At 37.6% G+C, this 15,735-nt stretch overlaps 1 protein-coding gene across 1 annotated transcript in view; it reads left to right on the top strand.

The window, feature by feature from the left end:
* Pex13 (peroxisomal biogenesis factor 13) overlaps nt 1-12,206 on the top strand; it is a 12,720-nt gene extending 514 nt beyond the window's left edge. Inside the window, exons 2-4 of the mRNA XM_028778780.1 lie at nt 3,098-3,792; nt 10,432-10,557; nt 11,451-12,206. Coding sequence (XP_028634613.1) covers nt 3,098-3,792; nt 10,432-10,557; nt 11,451-11,749 — 1,120 coding nt within the window. The 3' untranslated portion in view covers nt 11,750-12,206. The remainder of the gene's footprint in view (nt 1-3,097; nt 3,793-10,431; nt 10,558-11,450) is intronic.
* Nucleotides 12,207-15,735: the final 3,529 nt, after the last annotated feature.

The following is a 15,735-nucleotide window of genomic DNA, read 5'->3' on the forward strand; positions in this document are numbered from 1 at the left end:
CAGGAAGCAACCATCACTGATCCTTAATATCTCTTAGCATCAATGGATTCAATTCCCCAATAAAAAGACACAGACTAACAGAGTGGATATGTAAACAGGACCCAGCATTTTGCTGTATATAGGAAACATACCTCAGTGTCAAAGACAGACACTACCTCAGAGTAAAGGGCTGGAAAACAATTTTTCAAGCAAATGGTCCCAAGAAACAAGCTGGAGTAGCCATTCTAATATCGAATAAAAACAACTTTGAACCAAAAGTTATCTAAAAGGGTAAGGAAGGACATTTCATACTCATCAAAGGAAAAATCTACCAAGAAGAACTCTCAATTCTGAACATCTATGCTCCAAATGCAAGGACACCCACATTCATAAAAGAAACGTTACTACAGCTCAAAGCACACATTGCACCTCACACAATAATAGTGGGAGACTTCAACATCCCACTCTCATCAACAGACAGATCATGGAAACAAACTAAACAGAGACATATTGAAACTAACAAGTTTTGGAACAAATGGATTTAACAGAACATTTCACCTAAAACAAAAGAATATACCTTCTCAGCACCTCATGGTACCTTCTCCAAAACTGACCATGTAATAGGTCACAAAACAGGCCTCAACAGATACAAGAAGATTGAAATAATCCATGCATCCTATCAGATCACCACGGACTAAGGCTCGTCTTCAATAGCATCAAAGACAACAGAAAGCCCATATACACATGGAAGCTGAACAACACCATACTCAATGATAACTTAGTCAAGGAAGAAATAAAGAAATTAAGTACTTTTTAGAATTTAATGAAAATGAAGGCACAACATACCCAAACTTATGAGACACAATGAAAGCAGTGCTAAGAGGAAAATTCAGCTCTGAGTGCCTCTAAAAAGAAACTGGAGAGAGCATACACTAGCAGCTTGACAGCACACCTGAAAGCTCTAGAACAAAAAGCAGATACACCCAAGAGGAGTAGACAGCAGGAAGTAATCAAACTCGGGGCTGAAATCCACCAAGTAGAAACAAAAAGAACTATACAAAGAATCAACAAAACCAGGAGCTGGTTCTTCTAGAAAATCAACAAGATAGATAAACCTTTAGCCAGACAAACCAGAGGACACAGAGACAGTATCCAGATTAACAAAATCAGAAATGAAAAGGGAGATAAAACAACAGAAACTGAGGAAATTTTTTAAAAAATCATCAGATCCTACTACAAAAGCCTATAGTCAACAAAACTGGAAATTCTGGATGAAATGGGCAATTTTCTAGACAGATACCAAATACCAAAGTTAAATCAGGATCAGATAAGCCATCTAAACAGCCCCATAGCCCCTAAAGAAATAGAAGCAGTCATTAAAAGTCTCCCAACCAAAAAGAGCCCAGGACCAGATGGGTTTAGTGCAGAATTCTATCAGACCTTCAAAGAAGACCTAATACCAATACTCTTCAAACTATTCCACAAAATAGAAACAGAAGGAACACCACCCAATTCCTTCTTTGAAGCCACAGTTAGGCTGCATATTCTCCCTTGGAGCAGGAACAGTTTCTGTCTAATCAGGAACTTGTCACAATTTCTTTTCATAGAGGACTTCATAAGAGACTTTTTTCTACTATCATGTTTAATGTTCCAAATAGATTTTTAAAACTGGTCAAGTGCATATTACTTTTAGTTTCAGAAGATATCATGTATATTTAAGAGGCATTTAACTATTATAAATTATTTTGATGACTTAAAAAATGTCAATACTGAGTTGTATATTTTAAAATAAATTTTATTAGTTTAATCTTTAAAAAATGAAACAAAAAATCATTCTCAAAAAAAAAAAAAAGGACAGGCATAGTGGCAGATGCACTTAATCTCTGTTCTAGAGAGAACAGCTACACAGTAAGTCATAGAACAGAGTGAGCTTTCTCAAAGTGATGTAAAGCCTAAAGGAACCTAACTATATTACTCCCAGGAGTAATGATTAGATATTGGTAAACTTCATAGATGTTTGAAGAATAACTCAACAAGTAAAATCAACTATATATGAACTATCTGGACTAGATAAGGTCATAGAGCCAAAGAAAGTTTGTGTTTATCAAAGGTTAGAGGTGGTAAGGAAACTGGAAATGACTGCTAGTGAATACAGGGTATTTTAAACTGCTTAGTAGTATGACTAGCAGTGGGTTTCAGGATGGTGTTCTCATATATATCCATATGCTCTGTTAGGATGGATTTATCCTGATTCTCATTTCTCTCCCTGTGAATTCCCGCATGTCTTTCAGGAGTAAGGAAAATACTGCAACTAGGAAGATAAAAACAATTGAATTTTATAATAAATGGGTAAATTGATGGTAACTGAATTTTACTTCAAAGCTATTTAACATTTCTGGGAAATGGATTAGGTTTTTTTTTATATTAATTGCATTATTGATTGCATGAAACTTTTTAGCTTTTCAGTGATAGTGTAGTAACTAAAATGTTTTTTCTTGGGAAATGCCTTCCAAGATACATAGGGGGAAATGTATCAAGTTTAGAAGTTAATTTCAGATGTTTCAAGAATTTGTGGACCAAAGTGAGAGGAAATAAATATGGTAAGATCATGGTAGTTATTGAATCTACATTAAAAAATGTATGTATTCTGCCATTTTTTTCTGTTTAACATTTTTTAAAAGCTTGAGTGGAAGAAACTAACACAGCATTGAGGAGATATCATCTGTCCTTCTGTCATAGGCTTGCTTAGTCTTCTTTACTGCGGTGGTTGTAATAGCAAGCAAGAAGTATGTTCTGGACACTAGAAGCACAATAGAGAAGATTAAAGCCGTGGAGGTGCCCATGGAGGTCAGAAGAGGGCCACTGATCCATTTAACTTCTTATTGGAGTTGTAGGCAGTTGTGAGCTGCTATGTGGGTGTTAGAAAGCAAACCCGGGTCCTCTGGAAAAAGTATCCAGTGCCATCTCTCCGGCACCTACTCTACCGACTTCTAAAATCAATCAGAGAGAAATAGAAATTCTAAAAAAATAAAATAAATATATAGCCATAATTAAAACTTACTTATTAGATAAAAGATTTTGTGCATAAGTAACTTGGGGTTTTGTTTGTGTGTTTTAGATCTGCTGATTTGGGCCCTACTTTATTGACAAGACCTGGACAACCAACACTTACCCGAGTGCCCCCACCTATTCTTCCCAGGCCATCCCAGCAGACGGGGAGCAACAGTGTAAACACTTTCAGACCTGCTTACAGTTCATTTTCTTCTGGATATGGAGCCTATGGAAATTCATTTTATGGAAGCTATAGCCCTTATAGTTATGGATACAATGGTTTGGGCTTTAACCGCCTCCGTATAGATGATCTTCCTCCCAGTAGGTTTGTTCAGCAAGCTGAAGAAAGCAGCAGAGGTGCATTTCAGTCCATTGAAAGTATTGTGCATGCATTTGCCTCTGTCAGCATGATGATGGATGCTACTTTTTCAGCTGTCTATAACAGTTTCAGGGCTGTATTGGATGTAGCAAATCACTTTTCCCGGTTAAAAATACACTTTACAAAGGTTTTTTCAGCCTTTGCATTAGTTAGGACTATAAGATATCTTTATAGACGGTTACAGTGGATGATGGGTTTAAGAAGAGGCTCTGAGAACGAGGACCTGTGGGCAGAAAGTGAAGGAACTGTGGCTTGCCTTGGTGCCGAGGACCAAACAACTAACTCAGCAAAATCTTGGCCAATATTCCTATTCTTTGCTGTTATTCTTGGTGGTCCTTATCTCATCTGGAAACTTCTATCTACACACAATGATGAAGTAACAGGTAAGAATAATTAAAAACAGCTCAAAACCATGGAACAATCTAAAACTTCAAGAATGGGTTTGTTAAATTAAGCATTCCTTATATTCATTTGCATTTACTATTTTAATACAATTATCCTTTTAGTTAAGAGCTTCAAAACTAGAAAAAGAATATTTATGTAACAAAGCCAGGCTTGCTAATTAATTTATTCAATTTAATAGTACACATTAACCTAACTCATTTACAAAGTACTGAACTTGATTCTATAGAATATATAAAGATCCAAAGAGCTCAATCCTTCCTTATTTTTCTAAAATGTTGAAAAAGTCATTACAACAATATACAGGCAATTTTAATAAGGCAAAAATGGTGTGTATATAGTAAGGCAGAACCAGAAGCAAATCTGGGGCTGTTAAACTCATATCTGTCATCTGACAAAGAATTCTAGAATAGTGAAGCCACTATTTTTGGCCATGTTAACTAGGAAGAAATGGTATCTGAGTTAGATTTTGATAGCTTTTTATTATTGTAGGGATGTAACTCACTGGTATGCATGAAGTCTAGGGTTTAAGCTCTCGTACTACCAAAAGAGAAAAAGGAGGAAGAAAAGAATTATCAAGCAAATACATGCAGCAGGTGGGGCAGCTTGAACAGAAATACATGGACAGAAGATGAGACCTGCCTGGCCAACAGTTATCTTTGTACACAGAATAGAGGATTGTGAGAATTAGACTGAAAGCTAATGGTGAGAGAAAGATCTTAATTGCTGTTGTTAAACTTAATTTTCATTTAGTAAGGAAATTATTTCTTTATCAGTAGTTTTTGTGTTAAACATTTGTAACATAAATAGTTTTCTAAAGAGTTCAGACTGGGAATTGAAGGTAGATCTCATTGGAAAAGTGTTTGTTTGCTTCCCATGTATATGTAAGACACTATGTCTGATGCCCAGCATGGGGTAGGGGAGGGTGCATGCAATAAAGGATTGGACTATGCTGAGTATCTAGTAACCTATTTGGCACATTTTAAAAAGGCATAATACTTACTAATTTGAAGAGTTCAGCTAGACTTGATGAAAGAGATTGAATTCTAAATCAGGGTATGTGAAAAAGGACAAACAGATTCATTGCTGATTAGCTGTGGCTTATAAAAGCAAAGAAGGAACGTGCCATAGGCTTTTAAACAAGATATGGATATTTTATTAAGTAACCAAGTCTTAACTGAATGCCTAAGCCAGGTCAGTTACAGCTCTAGAAGACAGGGATATAAAGCATGCCTTTGTGGCAGTCTGCTAGGAGGCAATAAACAAAATATGCAGTGAGTCAGAAAATACCGAGTACTGTGGGAAAGAAAAAATAATCAAGAAGAATGTGGAGTCCTAGAGGAAAGAAGATGAACCTGTTATAGTGCAACTATAGTGCAACCTGTTATAGTGCAAATATTCAAGGAAGGCTTCCTGAAAGAGGACTAAACCCCTCCAAGCTACTGGAGAAACGTTTGAAACTGTAAAACATCAAAGGTATTCCAGTGGCAAAATGCCTAACACAATGGGTAACCAGTGAGGAGGCCAGTATGGTTATGGCAGTGTAAGAGTGCAGGAAATGGAAGGGAAGAGAACCATTTGTGCTTCTGTTGAGTTGCTCTACCTACTATTGCAATGTACAGGGTAAATGTGTGTATGAGTGGGTGGGGGTAAGCAACAAATAGGAGAGGGGAAAATAGAATACCATCAGTGTAGTTGTGTCTTGGTTTCCATGCACATGCAGGCTGAATGAAGACCTTGATGTGCTTACAGTAGTCTTCCACTGAACTGCATTCTTAGCCTGCTTTGTCTTTTAAGACATTAGATCTCTGGGAGCTGTAATGGCACACACCTTTAATTTAACTCGCGAGTACTAGAGTTAGAGACAGCAGATCTATGTAGCTAGTTCTGGATCAGCCAGGGATATATATTACAATTCTGTGTCAAAAAAGGAAAAAAAAGAAAGAAGGAAGGAAGGAAGGAAGGAAGGAAGGAAGGAAGGAAGGAAGGAAGGAAAGAGAAAGAAAAAGACATTAGAGCCTATGGTGTTTTTAGGCCAAAGGAAAGAGTAAAACGGCATGGTAATGCACATGCCACATTATCTCAGCTTTGGGAGGTGGAAGTAGGGGAACTGATAGAAGTTTGAGGCCAGTTGGACATACATAGCAAGTTCCACACCAGCCAGAACTACAGAGTAAGATCCAGTTTCAAAACAGAACATTAAAGAAAAAAGGAAAGAAGGAGTAGGTAGAGACAGATTAGAGATTGGTGTGGGGATTCAGTCATGGAGCCTTCTATAGTAAAGAGGAGAAAAGGTAACACAGAGCTAGGTCAAAAGAAGGGGATGTTTTTATCTGCAGTGTGAATATGAATGAATAAATAAAGGAGTTGGTTGGGCAGTAGAAGTATTTCTGAGAGGCAACATTGAGGAAATTGGGTTCCTATAACTCAGTTCTCTGCTGCTTAGAGCAGACTTCCACAGACAGGTGTGTGCTAAGCCTGCAGTTAGGCTGCTGACGGCATGCAGGCCAAGACTGCTATTCAGTACTCAGAGAAAAAGAAGAAGAAGAAGAATAGTTTTAAGATCAGAAGAGAGGCTGAAGAGATGACTCAGTCAGTAAAGTGCCTGCTACAGAAACAGGAGGACTTGCTTGAGCTTGGATCAACAGCACCCATGTCAGAGCAGAGCCTTGTGAGCATGTGTGACTGGAGAACTAGGGTAGCCAGAAGATAGCTAGGTCGCTGGATCTAATCCCAGCCAGCTTATCCAGTCTGTCAGGTCAGTAAGAAACTTTGTGTCAAAAACAAAATAGTCAGTGAGAGAGGAAAATACTCAGCATCAACCTCTGACCTACACACATAAACACACACACACACAAGTGCACATGCATATTTACATAAATACATTTTTTTAAAAATTAGATTTTTGACGTGAAGATTATAGGAAATTCAGATGTTTATAAAGTTTTATTGAAACATAGCCGTACTTACACATTGCTGTGGCTGATTTTGTATTGAAACAACAGAGTAGCTTGTGCAGAGACTTTATGTGGCATTATAATTGATTCACACTACTGGCTGGACTACATTTAGATCTCTAAAACTCAGTCACAGTTTGGCAGCATACAGAGTGCCACATGTATTTTTATAGTATTGTAGTGGTTTGAATGAGATTGGCCCCCATAGGCTCATAGATTTGACTACTTAGTCATAGGGAGTAACTATTTGAAAAGAGTAGAAGGCATGGCCTTGTTGAAGGAAGTGTGTCATTGGGAATGGGCTTTGAGGTTTCAAAAGCCCAAGTGGCTCTCCCTTTCTGCTGCCTTTGGATCTGGATGTAGAATTCTGAGCTACCATGTTTGCCTGCAGGCTGCTATGCTCCTCACCATGAGGATAATGGGTTGAACTGAAACTAAGCCAGCCTCAGTTAAATGCTTTCCTTTATAAGAGTTGCTGTGATCATGGTGTCTCTTCACAGCAGTAGAACACTGACTGAGACAGTATTTTTTGGTGGTGGTACTGCTGCTGGGAATTAAACGTAGACCCTTAAGCATGCTAGGCTAGTGCTCTGCTTCTGAGCAAAGTCACTGTCTTAGTTAGGATTTCATTGCTGAGAAGAGATTCTTTTTTCTGCTTTTTTTTAGATTAATTTTTTTTATTGGATGTTTTATTACATTTCAGATGTTATCTCCTTTCCCCATTTCCCCCTCACACCCAGAAACTCCCTATCCCATCCCTCACCCCTGCTTCTATGAGGATGTCCCCCCACCCACCTCACCCTCGAATTCCCCCACACTGGGGCATCCAGCCTTCATAGGACCAAGGACTTTCTTTCCCACCTATGCCAGACAAGGCCATCCTCCCCTACATATACAACTGGAGCCTATGTGCTCCCAGGCTGATTGTTTAGGCCCTGGGAGTTCTGGTTGGTTGGTATTGTTGCTTTCCCCATGGGGCTGCAAACCCCTTCAGCTTCTTCAGTCTTCTCTCTAACTTCAGCTGTCTCCTTAGAGGTCTGCCAGAGCCTGACATACAGAGGTGGATGCTCACAGCTAACCATTGAAACTGATCATGGGGTTCCCAAGACAACTCTTATAAGGACAACATTTAATTGGGGCTGACTTACACTTTTAGAAGTACAGTCCATTATCATCTTGGTGGGAAGCATGGCAGCACTTAGGCAGGCATGGCACAGGAGGAGCTGAGAGTTCTACATCTCGATCTGAAGGCCACCAAGAGAAGACTCACATCCTCATGCAGCTAGGAAGAAGCTCTCTTACGCAGTGGGTGGAGACCTCCAAAGCCCACCCCGACAGTGACACACGTCCTCCAACAAGGCTACACTTCCTAACATTACCAGTCCCTATGGGCCCAGCATAGTCAGACCGTCACATTCACATACATTTCATAAAGAGGTTATATGCAACACACTAGAACTGAAAAGGAGGAGTTATACTTTACAAACACAGTACAATGAATTTTGGCAAAATACTATGTTCATTCTACAGTGGCACAGTAGCTGTGTTAAATGATTATAGCTACCAGACTGAACAGTAGTCACAGAAATCAACACTTAGAAAACTAAAAATTTCCTACTCTGCCCTCAAAAATAAAGGAAATAGAGACTACAACCAAAGTTTCATTTGCTCGCCAGTAAAGGAAATCTTAATTGATAATAATTATTACAACAGCCAAAGAAACTTATCCACAGACAGTAACTCTCTTTAAGACTGCTAGCCTATCAATAAGAACAGTTTCTTAACTTTCAGAGTGACATTGTCAGCTGAAGGTAAGTGAAGGGTGGTGGCTATAGTCTGCTGTTAGAGCATGTGCTTAGCAGGCACAAGGACTAGGGGCAGACCTCACCTCCCCTAAAAGAAGGAAAAGGGGCAAATTATTTGTGTAGCTTTCTCTGGCTCGTGATAACCCAGTAGATCCTGATACTTCTCAGTTGCTTGAGGTGATGGTAAATTTGAGGTAATGATGTAGTTTACCACTGTGAATAACTATACAGTATGGCTAATTTTAAAATTGAAAGCACTGACTTACTACAGCCTGAAGTAGAATCTACTAAGCAGTATTGCAAGAGATGATCAAAGTATGTGTGAAGTCTAAAAGGGTTTAGTTGAACAAAATTTATAAATCTTTCAAAAACACATTTTCTAAGTTTATGATTATTCATTGTTCTGTTCAGCAACATAGAATATTTATTAGACATTATTGAACCAGTAGTTTCAAAGGTAAGCTTTCTATCTACTCCTATGATACATAACTGTTGTCAGTTCTATTAAGTTGTGTCAAATGTTGAAGTGGGGACTGGAGAGATGGTGCAGCACTTAAGAGCACTGAATTCACTTCCACACCCACGTTGGGTGGCTCACAGGGGATCTCTTCTGCTTCTGCTGGCACTACAGACATGTGGCACACATAGACACAGACAGATACACATACATATTAATAAAAATCTTTTAAATGATTTTCTTAATAGAAGTTGGAGATACTGCATTTGTCTTTTTTGTTTTAATATCTGACAGGGTCCCATGTGCACATTGAAAGTGAAGACAGGTTACTTGGGAAGAACGGGTCAGCAAGAGTGAAAGGGGACAAGAGTATGGGGTGACTTTGTCCAAATACATTGTATTCATTTATGAAAATGTCATAATGAAATCCATCCTTATATATGATTAATATACGGTAATAAAAGTGCTAGAATCACTGAGATTCCTGCTCCAAGTTCAAACTGAATCCCAGAGGCAGTTTGTAGAGGAGACACCAATATTTCAGAATCTCTAACTGTGTAACTGACGAGCTCCCACTGATTTATCATTTGGAAGTGATCAGTCAGCAACGTAATAACATGGTACACAGCACAGTCAGAGATGTGGACAGAATTATATTCTAATCTGTCACTCTCCCAAGTAATGAATATGCTTAATCAAACTTGGAAGCCCGTGAATTGTACCTCAAATCTTACTACCAACTAGCATTCACGAATGAGTATTTGCTGTTGAACCCAAAAATAAATAAAATATTATCCTCCTCCCAAGTACTTCTATCTTCTGGGTAGACATGTTTGTTTTGGTTGATTGGTTGATTTTTTTTGGGGGGGATGGTGAGGGGCAAGAGATTGAGACAGGGTCTCACACTGTGTAGCCCAGGCTGCCTTCAAACTCATGGCACTCTTCCCTTAGCCTTCCAAGTGCTAGGATCACAAGTGTTAACCTCCACTACTACTTAACAAAAAACAAAACAAGCTGCTATTTTGAATTTTTTCTAAAAAAATAAAATGAAATTTCTTTTTCTTGTTATATAATCATATACTATCTAGGAAACTTTTCCTCCTTGCCTTCAATATATAAAATGTACACACTTACCCTCTGTAGGGAAAAGGAAAAAAAGAATTTTCAGCCCCTGACTGAAAGTAAGAGAGGGTAAGAAAAGGGAAAAGTTTGTAAGGGATATGATAGTATGATAGTTTGTACGATAGTAAGCTTGCCATTCACAGTGTTCCTTGTGAAGGAAGTTACTTAGGAAGGTAGACTTATCCACTTGGCAACTGGATTTATGTAGCTTACAAACCATAGCCAGTGAGTATCTGCATTTTGCAAACTTTATTAACCTACCATTGATTTTGTTTATAGAGAACACCAACTGGGCAAGTGGTGAGGATGACCATGTAGTTGCTAGAGCAGAATACGATTTTGTTGCTGTGTCTGATGAAGAAATTTCTTTCCGTGCTGGTGATATGCTAAATTTAGCCCTCAAAGGTAACAAATCACAAATAAGTTGTAATTATCTTGAGTTTTTAATAATTGTGTAGGTAGTATTTGAAACTCAAAGGACCTTGCTCACTGGCTAACTTAGGATTACCAGAGTTTTGCTTTTTTGTCTGTTTTTTCTGTTTGTTTTGGTTGATTGGTTGATTTGCGGGTGGGGGTTAGAGGGGGAGAGATTGAGACAGGATCTCACACTGTGTAGCCCAGGCTGGCTTCAAACTCATGGCAATCCTCCCTTAACCTTCCAAGTGCTAGGATCACAAGTGTTAACCTCCACTGTCCCCTGTTACCCTCTTGTCCCCTCCCATCCCTGCTGACCCCCTTGCTTTTCCCAACTTGTCCCCCTCCTACTACTCTGTACATGAGACCCTGTGTCAAACACAGTAAAGTCAGAGAAAATACCCCATAGTGTTGGAACAACACTTCCCTACATATTCTCTTCTAAATTCAAAACCCTTGAGTTCCAGACTCTGTTAATCCCTGTACAGTACACAATACTTAAAGTAGGTTCTCAGATTCTAATTTAAAATTTGAAAGACATTTCAAGGTAAGACTATTCAGTAAGTATAACATATAATACTTTATTTTTACTACTTATTATATTTTATTACTTTATTATACTATAAATTTAAGAATGGAACTGAAGCTAGACACGTATCTATTGTCCCTACTACTTAGGAGGCTACAGCAGGAGGATTGCCAGCTTGGATAAAAGAAAAGTGGATCTAGACTGGTTAAGTGTGCTAGTGTTTGCTTTTGAGTGTGTGTGCACATATTACTCATTTACATATCTCACTTCACGACTCTGATTTTGCTTAGCATATGTTATCATTAATATTCTGTTGGATTCCAAAGTGTACTTAAAAGTCTTTCTCTTTCTTCAGAACAACAACCCAAAGTGCGCGGTTGGCTTCTGGCTAGTCTTGACGGCCAAACAACAGGACTTATACCTGCAAACTATGTCAAAATTCTTGGTAAAAGAAGAGGCAGAAAAACAATAGAATCGAGTACAATGCCCAAGCAACAACAGTCTGTTACCAATCCAACGTTAATTAAAGGAGTCACTACCACCAATTCTTTGGATGAACAGGAAGCTGCCTTTGAATCTGTTTTTGTTGAAACTAGTAAGGTTTCCAGTACACCTGATTCTACAGGGAAAAATGGAGACAAACAAGATCATTGATGTGTTTCATGTTTGCAGGCAGGTGAACAATATTTTAGAGTATTTTTTAAAATTATTTCTTACAAAGAAATTAATTTGCAGTTGAATGAAAGCATTTGCTCATGGCTGTCCCGGGCGTTCTGCTGCTAGATGTAGTCACACGCTAGTTGCTGGTCGAGTGATCTGGCTACACTTGACTGTCTCTTGGACCATGAGGACATTTGTTTCACCTAGCTTTTAAGATTATGGAGATAGTTGTCAGCTCCATCTTATCTCAATCCCTAGGCTTATTGGAACAGTAAGTTTGATGAACAATAGAACACACAAGTTGCCTCAGAAGGGATCATTAGTGCTTTTTAAAGTTCTGAGTTAGTTGACTTGAAGTCTTCAAAAATTGAGTGATAACATCTACTTATAAGAACAGACAAAAGGCTAAATTTTTATAACCTTATAAATAAACTAAAAATTTTCTGATCTATATTATGTCTGGTGTTGAATTTACTTTAGGTGATGTGTTTTTACCTGCAAACAATTGATACTATTATCTTTTATTGTATTTATAAAAGTGTGTTGTGAAGAGGTCACTGGAAGCACTGTGAAGGAGATGGTTCTAGAATGACAGATGCTTCACCTCTTTACAGTATCATGAGATCTCTTCCTGAGCAGATCACAGTATATAACTAGTTCTCCTGAGCAAGTCAGAATATATAAGTAGGTCTCATCCTGAGTGGGTCCCAGTATATAACTAGATCTCATCCTGAGGAAGTCCTTTAAAATTACACTTAATGATATAATCACTTCTGGCAGTAATGATTTTTAGTCCTGAATTTTCTGCTTCTGCATAAGATAATTACTTTTGTAAATCCCAAAATCAGGTTATACTTTAAATATTGAAAACATGTCTATCACATTGGATAGATTTCTTTAAGTTTTCACTACTGAGACTGTAATTCACTTGCTATTTTAAATACGTTGTTTGACTTTTTTTCATTGCTTAATAGTGATTTTTATGTGTTTTAATAGTTTCCCCACAGAATTGGAAGCTTGATACACTTGCTGTGAATACACCACAAATTAGAACTGTCAGAAATAGACACAGAAATCATTTATAGATACTACTAACAGCTGTAGTTTTTGATAAAAAGTGACTTGGTTTTGTTTCTTTCCTATAGGTATGTTTATCAAATAAATAGCTCTAGAGCTGTTCATACTAAATCTTGTTTAACCCAAGATATACTCGGGACAGAAGAGCTAAAGACTTCTTAGGAAGCGCTTTTTTGAAATGACAATATAATAAGTAGTGTATCCTCTCATCTTAAGATAGAGATAATCACTTACAGTACTTACTTATCTTTTAGGCCAGTTTTCTGACATTCAGTAGTAGCCTTCCAGCTGAGAAAATGAGTTAAACACTCCACCACTGAGCCATGGCCCTGGCTCTCAAAACAAAGTTTTTAACAAATATTTACTTCAGACTTGAGATGTCTGAACTGTTGTCATGTCTAAATGTTACCCTAGAGATCTAGATTAAATCCTAGTAGTAAAGTAGAAATAAAATGTTGAGTCAGCACTATTTACATTTGTTGTTTTTAGAAGATGAGCTTTAAAATAGGATTTGTGACTAATGCTTCAGTTGTATAGAAAAGAAAGCTTAGACAAATAAATGATGAAACTTCCTTTTAGGGTCTTTATTGTTTGGCTGACTATGCTAGATTATAGTATTACCCTGACAACTACCTGTGTCCATTCTTTATTAAAATCTTAGAAAAACAACTGTAGGACTAGAATGGCGGGATGAATGAACTGATCACAGCTCCAGTATTACTGTCTTAGGGCCTTCCTGAAGTAGCACTGCTTCACAGGAAACTGCATTTTCAGTTAAGTCAGTCATAAGATACAGTAAGAAAATAGACCTCGAAAGTTTTAATTGTATTTTGACAGCTCAGAAAAAGATAAAAGGACTATAAATACATTTTCATGTTCTACATCTTACTCAAGTCTTGGCCAATTAGAATTGTTTATTTACCTTAGTGTAGCTGCTCTTTATTTTGTGCTGTCTTTAATGGAGAAAAGAACAAATTACAGTTAAATTTTTATTTTTAATAGATTGTGAAAATACTGGAGAAATAAAAATATTTGAAACTTGATTTCTTTTTTCAAGATAAATGTTAACTTGCAATTCCGAGTTAACTTTTTCCCCTAGTCTATTGTGTATATGTTACTACAAACCAATGAGTCTTGTTTTCTTTCTTTTTTCTGTTTTCTTCTATTTTTTTAAGACAGGATTTCTCTGTGTAACCCTGGCTGTCCTGGAGCTCACTCCATAGACCACGCTAGCCTCGAACTCTGCCTCTCAAGTGCTGAGATTAAAGGTGTGTGCCATCACCACCACCCAGCTGTTTCTTTTTGGTTAAAAAAAATGTAGAAGCATTGTCTACAGGTGAATTAAATAAAATTACCTCAAATTATATTTTGGGAGACCTGGTGAAATGTCTCAGTGGGTAAAGCATACTTGCCCCTAAGCTTGACTTCCTGAGTTCAATCCCCAGAACCCATGTGGTAGGAGAGAACCAACCAGAGCAGGCTGTCCTCTGACCTCCACTGTTACTCACTGTAAGTTCTAAGTTTCATTATTGATTTTTCTGTTTCACCATTGATAACTTTGAGGATGATAGGCTGCCTCTTATTGAAGCTTTTTTTTTTTTCAAGGATATTAAAAAGTAAAATGAGGTGTCAATTTCATGTTTTTCCTTATTCACTTAAACATCTTAAAAACTATTAAGTATCATAGAGTATACCAGCCTAAACCTCCAATTCACATGTATGTAGTTAGGAATTAAAACTAAGGCCTAGAGAGATGGCTCAGCAATCTAAGCTCAGCTCCTAACACCCACATCCATCTGGGATCCAGCTCCAGGGACCCAGGGCCCTCTTCTCACCCTGCAGCATCTACATGCACATGGTGCACATGCTCATACAAGCACATGCACATACACAGAAATAGTATATTGAACTTAGTGCTGGGCACGGTCATGCAGAATGTCACTTCTTTTAACACGTGGAAGCTGGGCATGGTTGCATACACTTTTAATCCCAGAGAGGCAGGTGCATCTATTGCTATATGTTCAAGGCCAGCCTGGTCTAGTTGATGAGCTCCAGGACAGCCAGGGCTACATAGAACCTAAGAAAGGAAAAAACAAAAAAGGAAAACAAGGAATTACCAGATGCAAGAAATTTTCTTAGTGTTACCTTGAAAGGTCTTTTTATATTGTGTAGCCTTTTACTTCATCTTTTGGGAGAATAAAGTTTTGTTTAAAGCCAGTTAGTTGCTTATAAATCATGTGGCACCTTAAGAATATTTTGTATTATACATCACATTTCAAGAGAGTATTTAAGTCTTAAAAATGTGTCTGCTCGCATAAAATAAATTTTGATTTTTGCTCATAATTTATGAACTATATTCTTCATCACTGTGACTCCAGTTTCATCCCATACTTCTCACTCCCACCTGTATTTAGGATTTGTCTTTCCTCGATATCGTCCATACTTTGAATATAGTTCCTTAAAAAATTATACAAAAGTTTGTAACTTTTTAAGATTTGTATAAATTATATTGGCATATAAATTTTATTCTGCTTATTTTATAAAAGTGGTTTTCAAAACCTACTTGTGTGCTTTTGCCTAGCAGATACAACTCTATTGTGTCTACATACCATAGCTTGCCATTTTGTCTAGTCGCAAATACTTGTTATTCCATCTCCTGCTTCTGCAGGTCTGTCTCCTTAGGCATTTACTTTTGATTTTTTTTTAAATTTTAGAGTAGTAGAGTGATCTAAGTGTTTCATGTGTGCATATTTAATTTAGAAGCTAATCTGTATTCTCTGGAGAGACTGTTCCAGTTTTCTATCCACAGTAAGACATGAGCATTTCTCACTTCCCTTTCCATTTCCCCCTTTGTTAACCTGATGCATGTAAGTTGGTTTTTTCTTAGTCTGCATTGTCTGATT

The sequence above is a fragment of the Grammomys surdaster genome, unplaced genomic scaffold, assembly GCF_004785775.1.
Source record: "Grammomys surdaster isolate TR1022 unplaced genomic scaffold, NIH_TR_1.0 67, whole genome shotgun sequence".
Classification (NCBI taxonomy): Eukaryota; Metazoa; Chordata; class Mammalia; order Rodentia; family Muridae; genus Grammomys; species Grammomys surdaster.